This window comes from Nipponia nippon, unplaced genomic scaffold (assembly GCF_047370975.1).
Source record: "Nipponia nippon isolate SJK-2023a ecotype South Korea unplaced genomic scaffold, ASM4737097v1 scaffold_16, whole genome shotgun sequence".
NCBI lineage: Eukaryota > Metazoa > Chordata > Aves > Pelecaniformes > Threskiornithidae > Nipponia > Nipponia nippon.
This window is the reverse complement of record NW_028262332.1, coordinates 10,918,418-10,944,013: the sequence shown is the minus strand read 5'-3', so window position 1 is coordinate 10,944,013 and position 25,596 is coordinate 10,918,418. Positions and strand designations below refer to the sequence as shown.

At 45.8% G+C, this 25,596-nt stretch overlaps 3 protein-coding genes across 9 annotated transcripts in view; 2 read left to right on the top strand and 1 right to left on the bottom strand.

Moving 5' to 3' along the window:
• Nucleotides 1-8,947, top strand: part of LHX6 (LIM homeobox 6) — an 18,937-nt gene extending 9,990 nt beyond the window's left edge. Inside the window, exons 6-10 of one of the 6 annotated variants that reach the window (XM_087752993.1) lie at nt 148-248; nt 330-425; nt 2,458-2,632; nt 3,332-3,427; nt 5,215-8,945. In XM_087752993.1, the coding sequence (XP_087609119.1) occupies nt 148-248; nt 330-425; nt 2,458-2,632; nt 3,332-3,427; nt 5,215-5,297 (551 nt within the window). In that variant the 3' untranslated portion in view covers nt 5,298-8,945. Of the gene's footprint in view, nt 1-147; nt 249-329; nt 426-2,457; nt 2,633-3,331; nt 3,436-5,214 lie in introns of all 6 variants that reach the window. The other 5 variants (XM_087752995.1, XM_087752997.1, XM_087752994.1 and 2 more) reach the window with 5 other exon arrangements.
• MORN5 (MORN repeat containing 5) lies at nt 8,758-23,401 on the bottom strand. Of its 2 annotated transcripts, XM_087753001.1 has the most exons (6): nt 23,234-23,401; nt 23,015-23,162; nt 22,592-22,703; nt 21,545-21,676; nt 9,597-9,712; nt 8,758-8,815 (listed from the first exon to the last, which is right to left on the bottom strand). In XM_087753001.1, the coding sequence occupies exons 1-5, from the start codon at nt 23,278-23,280 to the stop codon at nt 9,633-9,635; spliced, it is 519 nt and encodes a 172-aa protein (XP_087609127.1). In that variant the 5' UTR covers nt 23,281-23,401; the 3' UTR covers nt 8,758-8,815; nt 9,597-9,632. The 2 variants fall into 2 exon arrangements, with proteins under 2 accessions (XP_087609127.1, XP_087609126.1); XM_087753000.1 differs by lacking the exon at nt 8,758-8,815 and having other exon boundaries at nt 9,179-9,712.
• Nucleotides 23,342-25,596, top strand: NDUFA8 (NADH:ubiquinone oxidoreductase subunit A8). The gene is made up of 4 exons (XM_087752999.1): nt 23,342-23,490; nt 23,592-23,755; nt 24,695-24,860; nt 25,349-25,596. Exons 1-4 carry the CDS (start codon nt 23,440-23,442, stop codon nt 25,484-25,486), a joined length of 519 nt encoding a protein of 172 aa, XP_087609125.1. The 5' UTR covers nt 23,342-23,439; the 3' UTR covers nt 25,487-25,596.

The window sequence follows — 25,596 nt, the reverse complement described above, 5'->3', positions numbered from 1 at the left end:
CGGCTCGCAGCAAGGGATGCTGCAGGTGCCCCACGCCGCGATGCCAGCCGTGTTGTCCCCCGGTCGAGCGGCCGTTGCTCAGGGGGGCGACAGGCCGGTGGGCAGGGGAGTTTCTGACCTGCAGCACATGGGGCTTCTCTCTCGTAGGCAACGGGATCACGCTGGAGGGGGCTGTGCCCTCGGAGCAGGACAGCCAGCCGAAGCCGGCCAAGAGGGCCCGCACCTCCTTCACCGCCGAGCAGCTGCAGGTAGCGGGGCTGGGCTGGGGGGGCCGGAGGGGCTGCGGCTCCCCATGCTCATCCTGACCCCCTCTCTGCTCTCCCCGCCAGGTCATGCAGGCACAGTTTGCTCAGGACAACAACCCCGACGCACAAACGCTTCAGAAGCTGGCGGACATGACGGGGCTGAGTCGGAGAGTCATTCAGGTGAGGGACAGCCGGGGGCGGGCAGGGTGCGGGCAGGGATGGGCAGGGTGCAGGCACCATCGGCTGAGCAGGGCCAAGGAAGGGGGCAGAGGAGATGCACCAAAAGGCTGGTGCTGGACAGGGCTCACGTCCCTGTAGCCCCTCGCTGCTGCACATCGACCCCGGGACTTGCTGCATCCAGCAGCTTCGTGCTGCCTCACTGGTGTGTCGGCTTTGCCGGGTCCCGTTGCGGTGCCAGCACTGTCCTTCCTCTGTCTCGTTCGTGGGTTTTCTATTTGTTTTTCCCTCTTATGATGCAATGAAAAAAACCCAAACCATACAGCCCCAGCCAGTCCCAATAAACTGCTGGGTGGGAAAGCTGCCGTTAGCAGCTCTGTGCTCCGGAGCTCTGTGCTCTGCCCTGACAGCGGGCACGGGCAGCGCGGGCGCGTCCCCGGCAGCTGTCCCCGCAGGGAGCAGGCAAAGCCAGCTGCTTCGGGAAGTGGTGGGATTGAGAAGTTTAAAGAAAAAGGGGTTTTGCAGCCCCAGGGGAAGCGGTGGCAGGGAAGTCCTCATGCTCGTGCTGTTCGGGAGGGGAGGGAGAGTGGTGCCGTAGGGACGGAGAGAAACGTCCCCTCTGCAGCTCCCAGCTCGCCATCCCCGTAGACAGCCCAGCTTTGCTCCCCGGTGACATTTATACTCTTCACTTTAATGTTCTGCTGACATACTTTCTGCATACAATAAAACCATGAGCGATTGAAATAAATTTGGAGCTTTCATCCAGGATTGTTTTGCCAATGACACATTTAAATTTCGTGTGTGAAAATCTGGCTCGAGCCTCCGTTATTGAGATTCTTCATTTAGCTAAAGAGCAAGCAGTCTGCACACTGGGCTATTTTTTATGTCGATGTTTTTTAAAGGCGCTTTGAACAGGAAACAATTTGTCAAATGCTTACGACTGTTTCCTTCTCTGTGGTCCAGCATGCGCGGCCTCAGAGAGCTGATCTTCTCTCAGCCTTGGAGAAGGTTTTTACTCCCAGCTATCTTTCAAAAATTAAAGCATAAGAAAGAAATCACCACATTAGCATAGAACCCCCCTCCCCGTGCATGTTTTAACTCTAGGACACAATCCCCTAACTATTCCTTTAATTAGAAGCAGTGAGGTACGCTCAGAGGGCTCATACCCGCTGCTCAGAGGGAGTAGGGCTGTATCCCACAGTACACTCCTTTCTCAGCTTTAACGTTCTGCTGATGTGGTTTTTGAATAAAATAAACCACAAGTGATTAAAACAACATTGTTTTCATTGTCCCTAAAGTCACATCTTCTCCTAGTCTAAGCTTTCACTGGGTTTTGTTTCCCCTTGTCTCTTGCCTTGCCAATGCTCATGTATTTCCCAGCTGATCTCAGCGGTGTTTTTAGGCCAGACTAGCTGGGGTTGAAGGTTAAAATCTAAATCAGACCTTGAAGGGTGCTCCCATCGTTTGCCGTGGGAGCCATGCAGGGACGAGGCTTTCTGCCTGCAGGGATGGATGAACCCAGCCGAAGCTCGGGTACGGGGGTATTCCTGCCTGGCCGCTCCCCGGCCGGTACGGCGCTGGTCCCGAGGGCTTTCACAGCCCTTCGCGCTCAGGAAGCAACTTGCCGTTAAAACTATTTTAGTGTGGAAGGGAACAGCGTGATCATTAATGTGAGTTTCTGCATCACCAAGTCAGGGTGTTTCACTCAGTGACTCCTGCGTCAAGCTTGAAAGTTTTAATTACCCAAATACAGAACGGTGTTGGTTTTGACCAAGACAAATTAATAGTAGAGATGCCACTTCAGGCACCCTAACGTCTGTACTGTCTTGAGGCAAAACTCTTGCTCTAGTGAGTGTAAAACAAAGCTATGGAAGCCGTTGGAGCGCTGGTGAGGTATTTCAGCGTGCAGATTTCTAAATTTCATTCCTTTTTTTAAGATACTTGGACGAGAGACCCATCATAGGGTCTTGGTGAAGGACCGCACTTCAATCCAATTGTCTCTCCATTGACACAGGGTTTGCTGCTTTTATTTCAGGTTTGGTTTCAAAACTGCAGAGCCCGCCATAAAAAACACACCCCGCAGCACACAGTGCCACCCTCGGGAGCCCCCCCGTCCCGCATCCCTTCTTCGCTCTCTGATGACATTCACTACTCGCCCTTCAGCAGCCCAGAGCGGGCCCGGATGGTGACGCTGCACGGATACATAGAAAGTAAGTGCTGGCTCGCAGGGCTCTGGCAGCGGGGTGCTCGGGGACGGCAGGGCAATGGGGTGCTCCCCGGGAGCAGGCGGTAGCACCACGGCACGGAGTGCTGTCAAAAACGCCCTTGTACTGCGGGTGCACGGCTGGTGCACATGCTCCTCCTCCTCGTGGTCTGATGAACTTTGTCTTTGGGATTTTCTGAAGGGCCGTTTATGGGGAAGCCCCAGATGAGAGAAGGAGGGGAGCGGGGGCTGCTGCAGCCTCTTTCCCTCCCTACCTCATCCCCAGGAAAGTCGCTGCCCATGTTTCACCCGACTGGTCCTTGGCCCTCCTTGTGTTTTCTTTGTCACGGAGTAGAGGCGTGAACGTGCCCTGTTGAGCGCGGTGGTCAAGTGGTCTCCTTCCTGCCCACAAGATCAGAGTTGCTTCTCTAACAGTTGCCAAGTGCTGGTGAATCATTTGCGAGCGGAGGGCAGCTTTGGTCATGCCTGGACGGAGGTTTTAGCTCCGTGACTCGTCAGGCTTCTCCTCTCCCTTGCCCACGCAGCCCTAGTAAAATGTGGCTCCTGCTGCGCCTCTGCCTGATCCGCTGGGCACCTCTTCTGCCACGCGCGTCCCCAGCCGCTCCCTGGCAGAAGCCTGACCGTGCCGGTTGCAGGGCGTGTGTTGTTTGTAGTAACAGAGGCTGAAGCCTCTTTTCATCCACAGGTCAGGTACAGTGTGGACAAGTGCACTGTAGACTTCCCTACACTGCTCCACCAGTGCACCTCAAAGCAGACATGGAAGGACCACTATCTAATAGGGGTGAGAAGGTAATTGTAGTCCCTGTCTTAGGCTTTGGGGCCAAACCTCAACTGTAGCAAAGATTTTTGTGTAACATCATTGCCGTCTCCTGTCAGCATCACTGCTTCTCCATGGTCTCTGGCAGCTGCCACCCACTCATGTGTCTCTTCTTAATTTTGGTGGCCTTAGATTGGTGTACCAACTGTCGGTCAAAACAGCCTCACTTTGCTCTTCACTGAACCCCGCTCGTTGTTGTGATGTGCTGGGATGCTGTGCCTGCCTTCATGAAGGCTTTTGACACCCTCCTGCCTGAACTCCTCTCCCTCCGGTCTCTCCCCTTCCCGCGTGCAATGAGCTCCGTTCTCCTGCTCCGTTCCGCAGCTGCCTGCACGCGTCGGTGCGAACAGCGGCTGGCCGTTAACCACGGAGCGGGGGGGACCTTTAGCGTGTGCTGACTTTCCAGTTTTCCATGAGTTAATAAGAAAGATTCATTTCTTGGGGATTCCAATATTGCTTAAAAAAATAACAACTGGCTGTTACAATATCTGAAGTGGGAATTTTATTTCACAATGTCTGGCCAGGAAACAATATTGCACATCATTGATATTTTTCTGTTCAGCACTTAAAGACGCTGTCTGTTCTAACACACAGCTTATTTGGGGGCCAGGCTTCTGAAATATGCTTAGGCTCATAAGATTTTATTTAGGATGCCAATTTAAGTTCGTTTTGAGGAAACACTGAGCCTTTGGCTACTCATATTGGTTTTAGCTTTCGTCTTTACTGTTAGAAGTTCTCGGCACCTCTGTTGAAATCTCCCTATTCAGTGCAGCAACTGCAGATTATTGAGCTCTGTTTCGATAAGCACAAGCAGGGGTACGGCCAAGTACTTTTTCTGTCGCAATGCTACCATTTTGTCATTATATCTGCACAGCAAGCGGGAGAGTTTTCAGAAAATATTATACAGTCCTGGTGCTGTCATTCGGAGCAACTTCACTGCAGCAAGTAGTTCCTGTGATTTAAATGCGATTACTTGCTCACAGCTGGTGCAGAACGGGGTTCTCGGGACATGGAGCTGCCCGCCGACCCGCTCCTTTTCCAGACCGTCACTGGCACGTTGAATTCCCGAAACCTGAAGCAGCCTCTTTTTCCACATCCAAAATTTTTTAAAAGCAGTGATAGCTGAGATCCTGGGAAAACACGTGTAAATGCTAAGTCTCTGTTTCCACCCGCACGCGGGGCGCACACCCCCACTCCTCTCGGGGCACCCAGCGCGGCGGCTGTGGGAGAACCGAGCTGTGACGGGCTCAGCGGCCGCTCCCCCGACTGACGGCAAGGACAGACACCGTACGTGCAGAGCAGCGACGTATAGCGGATTGAGGGAAGCCTGTGGTGATTAGCAAGTGAGGCGGATAGAGTAAGGACTGTTGGCAGCGGTCGTCATCTTTCTTGGTAGCTGCTGTATCACAGAACAAATAAATACTGGTTTCAGCGTGTTGCCCAGTATGATGTGGTTTCACAGCTCAAGGTGTGCTGGGAGGTGCACCCCTCTCTCAGGCTGTGTGCTGCCACAGTCCCGTCGCTTCTGCCTGTGCCTTCCCCGGCCGGCTCCGTCCCGTGGGCAGGGCTGGCGGCTCCCGGGCGGACGGTGGTCCCAGAGAGGGATTTTCCCGGGGGGAAGCGGCTGCCTGGGCGCCCGCCGCCGCAGCGGGGCACGTGTCTGTGCTGTTGGTCCCTGAATCCCCATTTCCCCTGCGAGGGCTGTCTGTCTCTGAACGCAGCTAACGCTCGATTCCCGTTTTTCCCACTAGGTCATCCTCTTTCAGTATTGACTGCGCGAACTCTTCCTCACCTGCCCATGGCGCTACCAGCACCACTGCCCCTCAGCCGCTGAAACACGGCGTCCAGCCCAAGGCAACTGTTGTCAGTCATGCAGGAGAAACTCAGATCCAGCATTCTCAGTTATTTCCATTGACCAGCACCTAACATCCACTATTATTTCTCCGGCGACACTCTGTGTATGTGTGTGTTGAGTGCAGAGTTACATTTTTCACTTGTTTCTTGTGGACTTGTAGAATGACCGTGAGTCTCTCCAAGGCAATGCCAGACACAGTCAAAATTAGTGACTCTACTGTGCTTGCAAATCTTGCTCCCAGACCCATGGGAATATGAACAAACCAGAACATGCTGAGTCTCAGGGGGGTCGATGATCACCTCTGAACATAAAGGAAGGAGGAATTTACGTGGTTTGGCCTGATTCTCTTTTTGCACCAGTGAAGCACTGCCGGTTCCCGGACATCCCTCCTTATTTCCACTTGCATGTGTGAAATCTGAAATGGGCTTTTTTTTTGGCTCAGCAACTCGATATACACACAGACCTTCCTGAGCCAAACTCGTGGGTAGCTGAGACTCCACTAAGTGGAAAACACGATGCCAGCTGGAAATAGGCAGTTTTTCTTCCTCCTCAAAGTGCTTTAGAATCACATGTCCTTTGATCACCCTAAGGTAAGTAAATCTTAGTGTTTTTCCCCCCGTTTTATAGGAGGGGAAACCGAGATGTCCTAAACCGAGAGGAACCGTGAGGGTTGGTGGCAGAGCCAGGTTTAGCACTCGGAAATTTTTGATTGCTGACTTGTTCTTAGAGCACTGAATATCTCTCTCCTCTCACAGCCATCTGCCAAATCTTTTTTTTTTTATTTTTTACTCTTGTTCTTTATTAACAAGCTACTTTATTTCCTTGGAGTCATATTGGATCACAAATGGGTGATTTCAGAATGTACCTACACAAAACTCTCAGACACTCCATGCTCTGGGACTGGGAAATCCTCAATGGAAGCTGACCGTAAAGGCGCAGAAATGTTCTGCCCTGGTGTGGACCCAAGTTCAGTTAGTGGAAACAGTGGGGTAGAAACGGGAGACCAGTTAAAAAGGTGCCAACTGCAGGAAGGCCAGCAGGAGCAGTCGCTAGCTGAGTGGACAGCAAGGTGATGGCGTATTCCTTTATCTGGCAGCGTCGCTCTGAGCCCCTCTGCCCTCCTGTTTGTCTCCCTCGCTGGAGTACGGCTGTTGCTCCTGCCAAGTCCTCGGAGGACTGCTGCTGGCGGGGCCGGCACCGCGGGGCTCATTGCAACAGCAAAGAAAGTGCTCAGCAGCCTGGCCCCAAATCAGGAAAACAACTCCGAAATGATCCTTCATTGACGGTAATAACAAAAAGTAAACAAGTAACCTTTGCCAGCCCTTCTCAGTTTGCACCGAGCCAAGAGCAGGTCTGTAATGAAACCTTTCTCCATGCAAGCACACGGGTCTGTCTTGCTGCTAAGTGTCTGTGAGGCCGCATTTCCAAGAATGTGAAAGCCTACTATGAGCCACAGTTAGTGCGTAATATGACCGAACTGTGCCTGAGGAACAGACGACAGGAATCCATCCGTTACATAACTTGTTTTTAATTCGAACTGTAGATACATGTGTTTTTCTTTCTGGGAGATCCTGGATCAATTTCCAACATCGGCCGGGTGGGCAGCCATCCCACTGGTTTGGCCGGTCCGTGTTGCACACACGGCAAGCCCTCTCCTGACCGTGCCCCCGAGCTCCGTGAGACACCGACAGCCGGACACGCGGCTCCAGCTAACTGAGGCACGCTCGCCGCTCTGACCGCACGCAGGATGGCATAAGGAGGTGTGGATGACTGCTGAGGTGGCCACTAAGATCTCTTGGTTTGAGAAGTAACTGAATACAAGCATGCATTGATATTTGTTGGAACAAATATACACACACACACTCCTCTGTGTGTGTGTGTATATTAAAAAAATACAGAGAGAGAGTGCGATGGTAATACCTTGGACAGTGAGGCCAGTATTCTGTCTAATTGCAGCCAGCAGCTAGCAGCTCTATCCCCAATTTAAACTCACATTTGCAAGGAGAGGGGAAATTAAGTCCGCAAAGAATTATTGTCACCTCCTGATGTGCGAATAACCATTTCCAGTGTGTAGGCAGTGGCAAGGCACTCCCGCACGCCTGACCTGGCTGGAACCACCGCTGCAGCAGCATCCCCTTGGGAGGGGACGGTCACAAGTTGCACCCCTTGCAGTCACTTTTCTCCTTGTCCGTAGCAATGAGCGCAGGACAGGGCATTCCCTTTGTTGGCTGTTGGTGGAGCGTTTGTAACCGGGAGGTTGAAGTGAATTGTGTCCGCACGCAATAGCCTTGAGACGCTGGTGGTGGTCGGCAGGGTCACCGGGGCCCAACTTTCTTCTCTCTTCTCTGCTTGTGCTCGCGCATCCTAATGATCATTCAGTTGTGGAATTAGTGCCATAAACGAGTGGGTAGCTATTCCATTTAAGACTGAAGGAGAGACTTCAGGCTGTAACTTGACCTGACATCCCACAGTACTTGAGATTTCCACAACTCTTTTGTTGAGGGAGAAAATGGTTTGATGCATTTCTCTTCTGTCTCGGCGGTGCAATGAAAGGGAAACTATTAAATATGTATCTGCTAAATATCAACTTAGTTACTGATCAAAAAAAAAACAAAAACCACTTGTGAGATGTACTGTATATCAAAGTTTTTGTAACTGATGCCACTGACAGGACCGGAGTGCGAAGCGGAGGGCCAAGGGAGCGTAGGTGCTTCTCTCCGGTGGAAGCGGCCTCACCACTACGCGCGGGGCGAACTGCCCCGCACGGACTGGGCGCCGGGGCACTTGCCCCGTAAGTAGCCAGGAGCAGCTTTGCTAATTCAGAAATCAGGCTCTGTTTATATTAAGCCCAAATTGTTTGCAAAAACTGGAAGCAATTCAGCTTGTGCAGTTTTAGAGCTAATTATGTGTATGGAAAATACTCAACTGTACCAAGAATGTAAGAAATCCTCTAATTTATTCAATACATTGTTTCACAACATATTTCACACTGACTGTTGCCACTGAACCAAACCTTATCTCAGGTCATTTGCATTCATCTCCTGTCTGTAGATTAAAAAAAAATAAAATTAAAATCATTCTCATTTTCTTACTATATTCAGTAATTGCCAAATGGGTTCTGGTGCAGCAATGCAGACTCCACGTACTAAACTTTTCCAGTTGCTATTTACAAAACCTTTTGCAGACAAAACCCAATGAAGGTAGCCAGTGAAAGGCTTTCTGTTCAAGTTTAATAAGGTAACTAAATATGGCTAGGCTCTGAAAGCGGAACGGTTTACAGTTTTACTACCGATTATTTTTTTTTTTCGGCTCATGCTGGTTAACCCCAATGCCCGAGCTAAAGGTGCTTACACAACTTACTAGTTGGGATGGGGAAGTGGGAACCAATCCTGCACTACTAGCAGTGATGTATCTTAGGATGCCAACTATAGACACATCAGTTTTATTTCATCCGCCAGTCATTTTGTCGTAGCATGTTGCAATTCTGCATGTCTTGGCTACAATGGTTAAAAAAAAAAATTCTCTGAATGAGTGGACAGTCAAGACTAATATTTATTTTAAAAAAGTAAAACTAAATTGTAAGCACTTTTTTGTAAAACCAATGTCTGTTTTGTTACATACTTTTAATGTTGTGCTTTGTAAATGTCTTATTTGTGTAATAAATAAAGTTAATGCAAGTAGAAGTGCTGGCACTTACATCCAGAAAATGATGTAATTCCATTTTATTTTATTTTTAAATACTTTCTGGCTTACTAATCAAGCAGCAACCCACCCAGTTTTCCTCTTTTATTATTTTGTTAAACTCTGGCTTCAGGAGAGTTCAACAAACGTTCGTAGTAAATGGATATAATTTCCTAGTTAGCAAACCAGTCATTAAAGAATACCTCTGGTGTACATTATTACAATGATCAATCAATATCAAAGTACTGAGCAAAAAGAGAGGAAAGGAATTCACCAGGACAGCTAACTAAAATCTGGGAAAATAATGTTGATTAAGATGGATTTGAATGACTTCAACACTGAATCTGAGGCACTCTTTTTAACAAATTGTTTTCAGGCTTAATAACGTGTATATATACTACCCTACACACCTCTCAGGAATATTATTGTGAGTACAGTCTGCTTTTTTTCCATGGCTTTTTCTCAGCATGACTGATTAAATGATTATTTCCATTTTTGTTTGTGCTGACAAAGATGACAAAAAGATTATATTCCTGTAGAGGGAAAGGGTGAGACAAATCCACAAGGACAAATTAGATTTATTGTGAATCAGATTACCTGCTCTGGAATATAATCGTCTAGCAAAAACTGTTTTCATGGTTTCGGTTTATGTTCAATTGTTTCGTCCCAAGCTTTCCGGCAGGTCCGAACGATCCATTCATGCTCATCGTCATCTGAAAGGGAGAGAAAGAGAGCGCCAAATATCTCCATGTCAGATCTGCTCTTTGCATCGCTAGGGCCCAGCTCAAACAAACAATTTTTCCTTTGAGAAATACATCTATTTTTAGCCACTGGCATCTCTTAGAACACATTTTTTTGTTTCTTAAAAAGATTGTGTGCTGTTGTGTTGGAATTTGTCAAGGCAGGAGTTACTGGATCTGTTTGTCTGTTTGGTAAGATTAGCTTTGGCGGAGCTATGAGATTTACAGGTATATATGTTGGGTTTTGCCTTTTCAGCAGGAGATGTGCAGGAGATGTGGTGAAACTATCAGAAATGAAGATACACATTTTTTAAATACTATGTCTGTGTTGCTCGTTGGTTTATGAAAAGTGAAGGTAAAGAAAAATCTATAGGCAAAACCTAGGTTCTTGTCTTCCAGCCTTTCTTTCAGGGCTGTTTTTGAAATGTACATTCTGACAAGTGTTGATAAGCTGATATAGTGGCTGATTGATGGACGTATTTTAGACCATCTTCTGTGTCCCTTGTTAGTATTCATGTCTGTCATATTTATTCTCAGAGCATAATGACAGTGTGGAAAGAAAAAAAAAAAATCAAAGACAATGTAGGGAAAAACAACTGTCCAGCAAAGTTTGAATAGAAATTTTCTGTATGATTACAAAAAAATAAGTTGGCAAATGTTAAGTTGTGGCTTCTTAATTCCAGGGATTTAAATAGTCTTGTCTCCAAAAAGTGTTCTGCAGCCTTTTCTTTTGTGTTTGTGTAGGGGAAGAGAGATCTGTGTAGCAGACCAGGAAAAACAAACTTCAAAAAGCCTTGGAAAAAATCAAAGTATTACTTAAAACAATACCTGTATTTATTTTTATATAAATGAAATGTATTAGAGCTGCTTCTTGTGTTTACCACTGTCTTAACAAATTCACATTAGCTGCTTGTGATGTGTTGTCTAACCTGCCTCCATCTAAATTTTAAGGGGTTTGTAGCAGCCCTTACGACCTGAAGGAAGGGATGAGGGCAGAAGGCTGGAGCGGAGGGGGCTGTGGTGCCAGCACTGCGACCATGCCTTGGCACAGCACGTAACGCCGTTTATCTACACAGCTGCCCTGCACAGCTGAGCGCCCTGCTCAGGTCGGACGAAATAGGTGGAGAAGGAAGCGTGTTGCTTGTAAGGAGTCAAATTTTCACGGAGATCTTTTGACTGTAGAGTTGGACTTTGAAGCTAAAGCGACATAGTAGTATTTGAAATGCAAAAGGCAGGAAGGTGCTGGGAATTAAGTTGTGCTGATCTAAGAAGTGAAGTTCACAGAAGGGTATGTGACAAATTAGGTCTGGTGTACGTGTCTTCAAGCTTAGGGTTGATCTTATTGATTGCAGTGGGTTTTGAATCGTCTGCTTTGTCTTTCTTTTTTTTCTTCCCTTTTTTTCATGCTATGCTCTGCTTTTTCTCATTGCTGGCCAAGCGAGTTGAGTGCAGGCCTTCGCTCCTCCTAAGGTGCGGCTCACACGCAGCTCTGTTGGCATCCCGGCGAAAGCAGGCTGAAGTAAAGCCTGCACCAAGGCATTTGTCCCTTGTCTGAACGGCAGCACCCGTCTGCCACCCTTGGCAACCAGTAGTCAGAAAGGCCAGTGAATCAATCACAGGGGGTTTCCCTTAGAGCCTGCTCTCCAGTTTGCTCTTTGCATGGAGTCACTGGTTTCCAGACAAAGCGCTGGCTTGTGCCTACTGACCCTCTTCTCGTTTCCCACTGGAGGGTGCTGGCTTGCAAAAGCTCGGTTTTGGTGGTGAGTGAGCGTGAGTGGTTGGAGAACAGACTCGTACTGCCGTTGTTCCAACAGCTCAGCCTTAGCCTTGCTTTAACGGCTGGAAACGGGGTACATTTGGATGGAATAGCTAAGTTCAGCTCTTTCCGTGCTTCACTGACATGATCTCTTTTTTATTCCCTATGCCTATGAATCAATAGGTCCATAACAAAATACCCTCTTAATGGCACATTTCTTATTTGGGTATAAACTAGGAGAAAACAAATGCTGAAAAATACGCTAAAAGGGAAATTAAAAAGATGAGCACTGAATCTTGCTTAAAGACGACACAATCGTTACAGAGGCAGAGATTCCACTGAGGGCTGCAGCAGGAATGCAAATGCGGTCCTTAAGCTTTCTTAAAAAACAACATCAAAGCCGTAATCAATGTGCTGGCTTTTGTTCTATGCACTAGGTGTTCCGGCACGGTAACGACGCGATCACGTGAGCCTCGGCTACAACAGATATTGTCCAGCCTGGGTAGCTCAGTGATTTCAGCTGGAATCGCCTTAACTAAAAATATAGTTGATCTGAGCTTGTAATAATTGCACGAAAATGAAACTTTATCTATTTCTGCCCTGGTGAAGGAATAAACAAAACTTACGCATGCTATGCATCACCACCCTCTAGATCCTGTTTGGGTACAGACAGACGTGGCTCACCTGAGGACTAGAAATAATCAGCCTGCCTTCCCAGTGAGAAATCACAGCACTCACCTCGCTGAGCATCACGGGTACCAGCACTAAGAAAGGCAGCTGCTCTCTTGGCTTCATGTAACAGCTTCCCAACATACCCTTGGTTTGCCTAGAGTCTTTCCTTCTGCACTCTGGGTTTCATGGTCTCCTAGGAAAGCACCCAGGGCAGGGTGCTCTAAGGATTTTAGCCTCCCCGGACCTGTCCCAAAATGTCTCTGTTTGTGCAGTGATCTGATCCCATGCAAATTAAATACATGTTCATAAGCACGGCTTAACTTGCATATAGTTTAATCAGATGTAAAAACTGAATGTGCTATATGAATTTCAACTTTGTCTATGAAAAGGAAAAATAGATGTAAGGACTCAATATTCCCCAAAATAACCTAAAGCAAATCCCTAGAACTGCCATCCAAGGCAGCGTACCGTGCTACTGGTCCTTGGTCTAGGTAAGGGGAAATGAAAGAATTGATCCAGCATAGCAAGAAGACCCACAAACCCAGAGACGGGAATGGCTCATCGAGGGCTAGCTATGCGAGAAGAGGCAGGGAAATATTAGAATGTAAAGAGTTAAGCTATGGTAAAACATACTTTTGCTACACTAAAGAAGACTGGTTGATAATTACTGTAGTTTTAGGGCTATTTGAATCAGTGCAGCTGCAACCTCTTCAGTAGTAACCCCTGAAACAAGACAAACTGGGTTTATTGTACTGAACAAGTCTTAAAGCTCCTCCCTGATTGTTAGTAATTGGCAGCAATGGACTTAACAGCCTCTTGACTACCCTTTTTACACTCTACCTGACTGTGCAGCTAACAATTTAAATCACAGATGCCGATCCTTCTTTGTGGCAGCTGCTTGTTAACTACACGTTCCTCTTTTTCTGTCACTGGCTGCTTCCATAACCCTGCAACACCAGGGTTAGATTGGAGAATCACATTTCATCAATATTTAAAATGGAATTAAACCTTGAAGTTTGATTAATGCTACCAGATAGTGAGTTGTAATTACTATTTTGCAAATTGCAATTGTTTGAATATGTTAATATGATTGTCTAAGCACATCTTCACCTTCAGAAGTAATTTTCCCTTTAAAAAAGATTTGAAAAAAATACAAACTCTTTAATCAGTGGTAAATTATCACCCTGTGCACAATTAGGTAGTATGGGGTTCTTCATGTGTGCTGAATTTTGTGTCAGCGTATTTATCTTTAAAAGTTTATCCATTTTTTTAGATTTTCCTCAGTAGAATAAACATTCATGGAACAGACTTTGCTGAAACAGGACTAACCGTGTCGATATTTGAAGGTAAAGAAAAAAAGCTTTGTCTGAAAATTTTATTGCCATCTGGTGTATCCCTCTTCAGTTAGTAAATGTTAACAAGTTATTTCTTCCAAAGTTAGTGAAATATAATGACTATTATCATGACATACCATTGAAATCCTGAAATGGAGAGAGATAGTGAGAGATCTTAATGGATGAGCTGTTAGAATATATGTAAGTATGGGCTGATTTTTTTAAGTTATTTTCTTGCACCTCAATCAAAAATAAGACCAGTTTTCTAGCGCCCACAAAAAATATTTTGAATATCGTGGGTCAGATCCTCAGCCAGCCCAAACTGGGGTAGCTTCTCTTTTATTTTTGTAATTAATTCAGGCTGTTTTCATTAAGCAGGCAGAGGCATACGGAGCCAGCCCTGGTAGCCACCTGCACGACTGATCCCCAGAAACAGCATCTGCCCACAGCAGATGATTAACCAGGGCTGCAAGTCCTACTGATCCCCTGTTGGACACTGCCTACACAGTCAACAGGTCAGTTTGGATAGAGTCTTTTTAGGCGAATAAGACCCAACTAAATCTGTTGGTCACACCGTGTTCCTGTAAGTAGCCCGTTTCAAAATTAGTTCTTCTCAACAAATACTGCTTTGCAAGTTTCTTCCTCGTTTTGGGTGGCTTTAGGGGAGGCTCCAAATGCCAGCAAAGTCCAAAGAGGTGTCTGTCAAAAATGCTGTCAGGTGTGTTCCACGGTGAGCGCAAACTGCAGCCCGCTTACATCAGTGGATTTCTGCTCAGCATCTCTGCAAACTGAAACCACTTGTCTAATTTTCAATGTTCAGTCTAAAAGTAGTGGCAGAAGAGACTTCCCCAACTACACGCTCCAGATTTATCTCTCAACTGGGATTAGAAACAGCTGAAAATACAGGGTGGGCTTGCTTCAGGGTGCTTCCAAGGGATGACTTGAAAATACACTGTAATTTAGGTGCATTTAATCTTTCCATATTAAATGCATATTGCAAAGTTTAGAATTGTTTGCTTCTAGCTATCGCGTTTCTGTGTTGCTTATGGAAACCTCAGCTGTGAGGGACTTCTTAGGACTCTGCATGCTTAGGTGTCTGCCGCGATGCAGAGCGGAGACTGTCAGCAAACAGCAGTATTGTCGTGTAGGCTTCCAGATTTGCCCTCTTAACTAATGCTTTCCCAGGAAACCACCTAGAGGCGCGCAGGAAGATGCACTGCGTTGAAATTAGAATACTTAGTGGCTTACACAGGGAAAAACTACATTGTTCACCTTAAAAACCTTGTCTGACTCTGTGTTAGGTCTTCGTACTGCACTTTGTAGCTGTAATCGTTCCTGGTGTCTTAAAGGCTTTGTCTGCACTGGAGGCCTGTTGCACTCCCTGATGCACTCCAAAATTCAGGTCCTTGGCTCCCTCCTCTGCCCAAAGGCAAGCTGGGACCAGAGGTGAGTGGGCATCGTCCCTTCGCTCACTCTCGCTTCTGTTAAAGGCCATGTGAGCAACGAGGGACGTAGAGGTGCCCTGGTATGTGCCTCCATCGGGGCAATCGGAGGCTCACAGCTCCAGCGTACCCCGAGGAGGCAGCCCTGTGGTAAGAGCAGCTTTCCATGACTACGGTCTGTGAGAGGGTGTGTTTACACGAGACAATCCTTGAACAAGAGCTGAGTTTCCTCTGTTTGCAGAGGGCCAGGCACACACGGACCATTGTAAACAACAATATCATTTAATTCTTTCGCATGCCTGACTCCTCCCAGCACCCGCAGCGCAGTTTATCGTGTTCTTCCACTACACAATTACAATCACATGTGATAGCATCTCAGCCCTGGATTCTGCCTGGCACACCCCTTTCATTTCCACTGCCCCCTCCGGGTCCCTAGCACCACTTTCCTTACCGCACCTGACCCCACCAACATCAAGGCTGGCAAGAAAATGGAAAATATGTTTTCAATTAACCTTTGCTTCCACCCACAAATTCTCACCCTTCCATTTACTTTTAATTACTGTAATTCCAAAATGGCCCCCAAATGAACTTTCCATCTCTTGTAAAACTTGTTTTCACGTGAACTGTATAGTTGAATATAAGTGCATATAAGACTTGTGTATACCCTATCTAATGGATTCACAATGGGATGGCTAGCACACAAAGTTGTTATTCTTGGCATGCCACTGTTTGGAACTGAAACTTTCACAGTTTTCAAAACGATAAGTATTTTAAGACCAGGAAACCACAAGGAACAATATATCTGCAAAAGCTATAGCTACTGAAATTACTGTAGTAACCTACACTGTGATGCATATATTAATATTATGATGGTTGGTTATAGCATTGAATATAAATCACACTGGTTCATAATCTATTTTACTGAATGGAGGATATTTTATATTAAAACATGTAAGCCAAATTTAATCTAAAAATATTTTCTTGGTTACACAGGTGAGAGGTCTCTATCTCTGTCACCTGAGCAGACTGACACTGAGAAAGACATAAGTCGTCTGCATTTTGCAATGGTATTCAAAATGTGCCTGATCTTAACACATTTCTGTATAGAAAGATAGGAAAAGAGCATATGATGGGTAGGAGAATTGGTCCAACATTTTAAAAAGTGTTTACGGTAGAATAAGAATAGACATGAAGCTACTTCTCGTAGGAGTCTGGGATCTTCTCTTTAAATGAAGTAGACTCAATTTCCTTCTGCCATCTTCACTTCAATATTCATTCATTTGCCTTGCCCACTCAGCAGTCCCCAGTTTGATACTTGGTAACACTCTGTCTCTCCTCCTTCTAAGATTTGGCTCCTCCTTGTTAAGCATTGAAGATTATTTAGGTCCAAAGCTCTCACAGCAGGACAAAAGCTATCTATCTAACTAAAAAATAAGAAGAGATAGACAGGAGACACTTGGAGATCCAGGTGAAAGAGTTATAATATTCTTTATATAATAATATAAATTCCTAACCTTCCTCTTAATGTAATATTTTTCAAATCTTCTGACTATCATAGAGGCAGTGAGTCTGGAAAGCAAGTACCAGCAAACTGGAATTGTATGAAAACGGGCAGAAAAACTATGTCGCGGGACTAGACACAAGAGAAAAACGTATATGGGAGACAGAGGAGTCAAGACCAAAAGGTGAATTTGTATGGACTTGCGTAGAGCCTTATGGGCAAAGAAAACAAGCTGAGTGCCATGGTGGAGAGAGAAAACATTTTTTGCATTGGTATTGTAGTGGAATATGAATCAGAGAGGCCAGAAAGAGGAGTTAGCAGTAAAAAGGACAAGCACTCCAGCTGTTGCAAGAAAAGCAAAGGGCTACTCACGTTTGTGTGCTCTACTTGTGTAAAGGGAGAGCAGTATTGGCTCTCTGTTTACAAAACCCTGTTTTCAGAAATAAGTTTGTCAGCCAAAGTGAAGAGAAAAAGATCAATGGATTGCAATAAATGGCATTTAACATAAAAATGAGTAAAATTTACAATTCAGTTAACTTGCTAAATGTTAAAAAATCAGCAAACAATAGACGCAATTTGTTTTGTTCAGAGCCCAGAGGTAGAGACCAAATCCTCTAAATTAATTTCTGGAAAAGCTGGTTTTTTTTTCCAAACAGGTCTGGATCCTATTCGTTGTAGAATATACTGATTACCAACTATTTTTAAGAGCTTTACACAAACATTATTTCTTTTGTTGTGTGAAATGCAGAATCAGCCATCTGGCAAATGCCCCAGAGCTAAAATCTTTTACATGACATATAATTCAAAATGATTAAATATACAACAGAAAATAGCTATAGCATTGCACTTAAAATAGCATGAACTTTTACTGCCGATCAAAACTGATTTCTTTAGCTTAACAAGTATCCAAAGAACAATTATTTGAAGAGCTTTTAAGAGTTTCAATATGTAGGAACTAAACCTCATCTAAATTCAGTATCTTAAGTCAAATAAAAAAGAAACAAATGTACAAAAGATTAAATGGTCCTGTGTTACAAGTAGACATTTGAATCTATGGGAAGCTAAATTCATTTGAACAAAAATACTATATTCCCTCTGTATGTGTATTGCTGGGGCTTTCCTCTCCATTGCTAAGGGCATCTGCCAAAACAACTCTTACATTCTTAGGCAATGACTAGGGACTAGCCTGGAATCAGACTGTTCATCCACTCCCTCCATCATCAGAATGGGCGATTTCAAAGAAGGACAGGGAGTAAAGCTCCGTCCATGAGTCCTAAGTGCAGTCAATCTTTTTTCCTGCACCACAGTCGACTTTAAGTTAAACTTGCTGTCTTTTTTCCAGCAATACTCCAGGCCTGAAAAATTGCCAGGTCCTCATCCCACACCCAGTTCTCCAGTAGTTTATGAGAAAGAGCACGCAAACATCTGCATGTGTTTGGGGTACATGAGGGTAGGTACAGAAATATTACCCTGTGTAATTATTGAGTGGTTATGGCTCTGGTTCTCAACTACATTTTTCAGACAAGTCGAAGTCTGCATTTCCCAAAAAGCACTTGGTGCAAGTTAAATCTGAGTTGTAGGACAAAAAAAAAAAAGTCTAAATGTAGGAGAGATTTACCTCACGGATTTGCATAGTTGGATAAACCTGAAAGGGATGAATACATCGCTGCCCACTTTCCAAAAAATTTTGCCTCTAAATTCTTTCAGACCAAGCATGAGAACCTTCATCCCAAGGTAACAACGTGAGGAAACTCTAAGCCTGTGATTACTAAGGCTTAGAGTTAAACTGGCTTCACACCCCTGCCTGTGGAGTTGGGTCAGCCTCACAACCGAGGAACCTCAGGCGTTCTAACCCCAGACTTTTCTAAACTATAATAAAATAATGTTCTTGAATCTTGACCTTTTCAGCTCATAATGATTCCTGAAGCAGCAGGATTTTACTGCTGCTTTTTGCAAGACTTTCAGGCTTGTAGAAATCCTAAGCTGATTGCTGGCTGCTTTGGGATTGCAGCAACACCAAAACCTCTCCTCTTAATAAGACACTTGTCCTGGTTTTCTGGGCCAAATCCTGCTCTTAATAACATGCATGTTAATTCAGTTACCTGACTGGGCTTTTAGCATAAAGGCAGGCTTTGTGTCTTCTTGCTCTTGATGTTATACGGAGAGATGCATATATTTCAGGTAATGCTGACTGCAGGATGGGAAGCTACCCTGTGCACCATACACATACTAATTAAACCTGAAGATGGAGTATGAAAGTAGTAGCACAAATATTCTCATCTTACGAAGAGCAAAAGCATGTTTTATATTATTTATCCCATCCTTGGGAGAACTGCAGGAGAACCAGAGCAATTTTCGTCAAAAATATCTTTGCTTGTCATCAAAAGCGAGGTGACCCAGGCAATCTATAATCTCTTCCATCTCAGTAGAACAAAATTTCTATTTTTGACGGTATTTTCTCTTTGAAAGCTATGGGCTTCTCTGATATTCAGGGTCCTAAAACCTGAACGTGACCGCTCTCCTTGTACGTCCCTGCTTTGCATTAAACATAACATCATATATTTTCTACTTTTCACTGAAAAATTGGGAAATCTTCCCATCTTTCTATTGACCAAACACTGTTACAAAGGTGCCAGGAGTCCTATTTCTGAAAAGAAAAAAAAAAAGTAATACTCCTAGTGAAACAGGAGTCTAGTCCTAGTATCTATTCAAAATAAACAACGTATCTGCTTACAAATGAGCATTCCCATTCTTATTTATGTGTCCAATTTTGCGTACTTCGCAATACTGGAAAAAAGAAAAGATTGAAGAGCACATGGAGAATCGAGAGAAATTTGAGCATCCCTGAGGAAACGGAGGTTTAAGGACGGAGTAATAACTGCAAGACTGTAATGAGAATTTGGAAAACTTTGCTAGATAAAAACGTATAACAAAACTGTTGCTGTCATTTCATTCCCTGGGCCTGATTATGTTTTCATGATGGGCCTTTGCACTGCTTTAGCAGTAAGAGCTCTTCAAGTAAATGAGTATCAGACCTCCACGCTAGTGAAATGCAAGGCTTGCCAAATTTAACAGGAGTCTCCACGGTACTCTACATCCACTCATCTTGACAAAGAAGTGGTGGAAGCAGACTCAGTAGTTTCAAATGGCGTCTGTTTTCTTCTCTTCTGGAATGGTACCTGGACGCTGCCAGTTTGGAGGCAAGTCAGCACCAAGGCTGTGCGCTTCCTTGCCCTCTTTCACAAACAGCCGAGAAACAATCAGAAATTGCTTCATAATAGGGCCAGGGTGAAAGGTGAGAACTGGAGTATTCTGAAAGCCTGCTGCCAGACCTGAGGAAGATAGTGTCACTTCGGTAAACCTGTCAAGCTGTTGTAAGAACTTCCTGAATGCTTCCTACCATCTGCTTTTGATGCTTTCAAGACTTGGCTGGAAGCCTGGAGGTTTTCCTGCTCCTTCCTGCCCAACCTATAATGGCGTAATTCTGGATCTGTTCCCTGTCATCCCAGCCTCTTCCTCAGTTTCTTCTGCTTACAGCTGGGTTTTTTTATTTTTTTTTTTCTTTACTGCAGTGGCCTTGTGCCCTGAATCATCTCTCCTGGGGCGGTGAGAGTTCCTCTGATGTTGAACAAGTGCCGGGTTTTTCAATTGTGTTCATGTTCTTGAGAGGAAGGGTCTGGCCTACATGACACATTCCTTCTTCACACTCACATCAACAAGTTTTACTTTGTGTACAGGGCTCTCAACGCAACGGCCACACAAAGCACATCTCCAACCACTCCGTCAAACTGCACGCCGCGCTGGTCTGGTCAGCGAATATTGATTGATATAATTTGTAGGGTTTGAGATAAATGTCATAAAGGACAATGAGTTCAAAGAACAGACTAAAAAACAATAAATTGAATTCCAAGGCGTTCCCTCCTGTACTAATCTGTGTAGGTTCCTGTGTTTTTGGAAAGCATGTTGCTTATCTTCCTCATCAGTAGGCCCACTGCATTCCAGTATTTTGGATCAATGCCATTTGTAATAATCTAGATCAGTTTTTATTCAACGTTTATAAAACAGGCCATGTATCATAGGGTATATTTTATAGCAGATGGTATCTCCAATTCATTTAACCCCCCCTTCACTTCCCTCCTCCAATATCACAGTGCATACTTATAAAAGCTCTTGAAAGTAGAGCTGAGCAGAATTTTTTTCAACAAATAGTAAATTTGCTGAAAAATGGAGTTTCCAAGCAACAAAACTGTTAAACTGTGGCACACTGAAAATGAAATGTTCTGTCTTCTAGAAAAAACAGGTCTTGCAATTTGGACTTTTGGGGGAAAAAAGAAAAGCGGGGTGGGTGGTTGCTTTCAGAAATCATTTTCATTTAAAAAAATTCTGCACTAAAAAGGTGATAAACACAAAGGTTAAACAACCAGAACACAAAGCGTTTGTTTTAGGTCAGATGACGTTTTTTGAGTTATCCCAGTGTCAATTGTTTGGGGATCTTCTGTGTGTTTTTAATTTGAAAAGTTTGTCTTTTGGCTTGATGAGAACTAATTTTCCCCAAGGCTTATTAATGTGGGGACTTATCCCCGAGACCCAGTATGTGCCAGACTCTACTCAAAACAGCTCTCCAAGACGACAAGAAAGTTTCCTGTTCAGCATGGTATTTAAACATAGCCCTAAGACTCATTTCAATAAAATGGACTATTCTAACATGTAGGGATAAGCACATGCTTAAGCACTTCGCTGGTTCACAACACCAAGTTTATTAGCTTTCAGGTTCAATGATGTACACCTTACAACCACTCCCTTGCTGGAGAACGTAATGGAAGAGACTGAAGATTTTCCTGAGATTAACATACCAAACGGTAATAAAATATATTTATTCATATCTGCTTGGGAATACTTCATTGTAATTTTGCAAAATATGATTTATATAACTCTGGGGATACATAAATCGCTGATAAAAAATAAATAAGTAAAAAATATTTTAGCTCGGTGACAACAGAACCAAACCATGGACTTTTTTATGTTTTACCTTTAATCACGCATCCAGGAAGACATGACAAATAAACTCATCTTAGTTTACCTTGCAGAAGTTTATCATACCTGCGTTTCTCAGAAACCTGAGTTTGTAGTCAACGATAACTCTGGTTTCAGGATTATAGAATCCCTCACCACAGTCGTAACATCCTTCTGGGATTTTCTTGGGAGGATCCAGATTTGTAAGCTGAGAAATGTCTGAAGAAAAAAAAAAAAGGGTTTGCTTTATTTTACCTTTTTTTTTTTTTTGCATTTGTGCCTTTGATTAAGATAACTGACAAATATTACATCTCCATGGCATTTGCTATAAAAACAATGAAGTTACCTTACAATAAATTTTATAAAACATTTTGCCAGTTTTGCAGATGGAGAAAATGAAAACGGAAAAATCCATACACAAAAAGTGTGTGATAAAAAGGATATCGCTTTGATTTCCTCATTCGTGGTCCTGTGATTCAGCCCACTAAGCTAACATTACAAATATGACCCCAAACTCCAAAATGGGGCCAGGAGAGTCTTGCTGGCCTCACAGAACTACATGTCATCACGAAAATATTCTATGTGTAAAGAAGAGCATTTTATGTATTATGTTACATATTTTACTCGTTCCTTGTAAATCTTTTCACCTTTCGACTACAGACAAATAATAATATTATAAAAGTCTTTAGCAAAAATATAGACTGGACAGAAATGTTTATTTTGGTATCTACTAAAAAGCTACGTGGGACAGACGCATTCAAACTTTATTTGATGTCCTGGATGTAAAGTAATTGCTTTTGCTCAACTTTTCTATATTAAAAGCACACAGCGAATGCAGTGAAGGCGAAACGTATAAAAGGGTTAATTGGGATATCAAAAGCTGTAGATAGCAAAGCCCTGTCCTGCAGGTCATCACTCAAGAGGAGACCACGCGGTGGATGTAATGCTGCATCCTGCGCTGCGCCGGTGGAAGGTGGTGTCAGCATTCTTCTGGCAGCGTCGTATGGTCAGGTCCTGAAATTAGCCAGAGCATTTCTGCTCCATGTTACTCATGTAGCCAAATTAATCTTTCTTAAGCAAAGTTGTTAGTTTAATTCCTTCCAGACTGTTAGGATCGCAAATGCAATTCAGTACCTGCTGGTTTAAGACCAGAACAGATTTCTGTATAAAATCTTCTGTCGTAGCCATCACAGTAATGCCATTTTTTATCTTTGTATTCGAGACCATCTGCAAAAGTGTATTTCCCCTGCAAAACATGTTCAAGCAGAGAGTTAATAAACATGATGGATGGATTGAGTACGAACAAGGCAGCGTTCCTGCTGCCAAAACCGCGCGGGAGCGGAGCAGAGCACGCGCGTGGCTGTGCTCGGGTTTGAGGAGCGTTGGGAACCGCGGCCGCGAGCTGCCTGGCCGCGAGCAGCCTCGCCCTCACACGTTCGGCTGCGGGACGCCGCCGAGGGAACGGAAAATTGGCTTGGCTCGGAAATCCGCTCGTTTCACCCCAAACCTTCTCCGCTCCCCGGCGGCAGGGTCCCCTCGGGGCGAGGCCCGGGGTACCTGCGTGGGCACCCCGCGGTGCCAGACCGCCCGGTATCTGCCGCCGTTGGGGAACAGCAGCTCTCCCTCGCCGTGGAACATCCCGTCCTTCAGCGCCCCCCGGTACTCGGTGCCCGTCGGCAGCGTGTAGGAGCCCTCTCCCTCCATCCTGGAAGAGACAGGGCGGTTGGGGAGGGCGGGACGGGCACCCCCGGGCCCCCCTCGCCCCGCCGGGCCCACCTGCCCCTCACGCTGCCCCCGCTGTACCGGCCGCCCGCCGCCTCCATGGCGGCCCGCCCCGACGGCGCGGCCACGTCGCCATGGCAACCACGCCGCGGGGACGTAAAGCGGCGCCGCCGCGCACGCGCGTTCCCCGCCCCGCCGGCGGCGGCGCTTGCGCGGTGGCGGGCGGGCGCGGAGGGGAGCTCAAGGAGAGCGGGGCCGCCATGCCCGGCTCCCTGCAGGTGCCCTCCCTGGAGGAGCTCGACGTGCAGGAGGTGAGTGAGCGCCCGCCGCCACCGGGCCCTTCCCCCGCGGGGCAGCGCGGCGGGCCGGCGCCGAGGCGGGCCGCCCCCATTGCCGCTCTGCCCCGCTGCAGGTGGCGGTCAGCTCGGCCGTGCTGAAGGCCGCGGCCCACCACTACGGCGCGCAGTGCGACCGCCCCAACAAGGAGTTCATGCTGTGCCGCTGGGAGGAGAAGGACCCGCGGAGGTGCCTGCGGGAGGGCCGCCAGGTCAACCAGTGCGCCCTCGACTTCTTCAGGTGAGCGGCGCCGCGGCGGCCGCCCGGGCCCGTCCTCCGCCCTGGGCGCGGGGGCGCTTCGGGACCTGCCGGTGCCCTGCGTCCTTGCCGAGCCGCCTTGTTCGAGCGCTGGCAGTCGCTGGGTTTAGTTAAAAACGCCGCCGCTGCCGCCACGGCCTTCGGAGTCTTTATTCTTGCTTCATGAACTTTAACTCTCGGGGACAGGGGCCGTGCCCGTTTTATTTATTTATACGTGAATTTAGACGCTCCCTGGCCTCTGCTCCAGAGAAACTGGCGCAGGGTTCCGTTAGGTTGCCCAGGGAGCGCTGGGGGGGGTGGAAGGCGGGCGGCTTCTGCACCTTGCATCTGTGCTCGGAAATCCAGGAACCCGGCCTAAGCTTTGCACTGCCCGCGCTCTGTTTCGCGGGCGCGCTGCTGGGCAGTAGGCACGCAGTTTACCTCTTGTGACCAAAAATGTAGATCGAGGCATGTGCCAGTATCACGTTCTTAAGTTGCTAGCAAAAGGCCTAGTTTAATTAGCCTAAAGCTGTCCATTTCCAGTATAGCAGCTAGTAATCAGAAACCTCTGTCCTGAGCGTGTCTTCTTAAGACACCAAATTAATTTGGAGTCATTAGAGCGTTGTATAGTGTACACTATGTTACTTAGCAAAACAAGCATCCCACGTGGAGGAGCTGTGTACACCTACCTAGCAAGAATACCTTCCACGCATTGGTTAAGTTGTTGCTGTCCTCACTTGTAGCCACAGTGATACAAATTTTACTGGTATTGGTATCAAGTTCTGTTTAATGATGCTTCAAATATTGACTTCTCTGAAGGCTTGAGGTGTTCCTGAGAACTTGAAACTACAAAAACACTTTATCACAAGTTAAAGTTTGAACGAGTAAGAGAGAAAAACATTAAAGCTACAACACTTGCTAACTATTTTGTTTCTCTTACAGGAAGATTAAGACGCACTGTGCGGAGCCATTTACTGAGTACTGGACGTGCATTGACTATACCAACTTGCAGGAGCTCCGTCGGTGCCGAAAGCAGCAGGCAGTATTTGATAACTGTGTGCTGGAGAAGTTGGGTTGGGTGAGGCCTGATCTGGGAGAGCTCTCTAAGGTAACTGCGTGCCTTTTCGATTGGATAGCCAGGTTCTTCTCTCCCTTCTTAGGGGTATTTTCTCCAGACCGGGTCTCAAACTCTTCTCCCAGCCAGAAGGTGATTAGTGAACTCAACACTGGAGGCTTGTGGACTTTACTTGAAGTCAAGACTCTGTCAGCATTCTCCAGGGTTGCTTTCCTAGAAGACTTGCACTTTTCTTAGACAGTGCCACTTGCTCTTACTTTTTTGCTTTTCCTAGCGCAGAGACCTTTCCTTCAGGAGCGAAGCTCTCACACATGTAGAACTACTCTGTAGTTATGAGTGAAATGCCCCTCCCCTCCTTTTTTTAAAGTACGCTGGAGATAGGAGCTGTCATCAGATCAACAACGTGTCCTTACTGTCCTTTGGTACTTCTTGGTAGTTCTTCCTTTAAGTTCTGGCTCAATCTAGCTTTTTCTCTTAAATGCTGTAAGAAGTCGTATCATTTCTTCTTCTATTTTTTCCAGGTTACGAAAGTGAAGACGGACCGTCCTATGCCTGAGAATGCCTATCACTCTAGACCTAGACCAGAGCCAAACCCACCCATTGAAGGAGAGCTGAAGCCTTCTCCGTTTGGCAGTAGGCTCTTTTTCTGGTCCTGGTAAAGTGAGCAGACTGCGCTGTAACTAAAGTGCAAAGATGTATTGCTTCTGAATGTAAATTGTCCAGTATGCGTTGGGTATAACTTTAATGATTAAAGAACCCCAAACCGTTA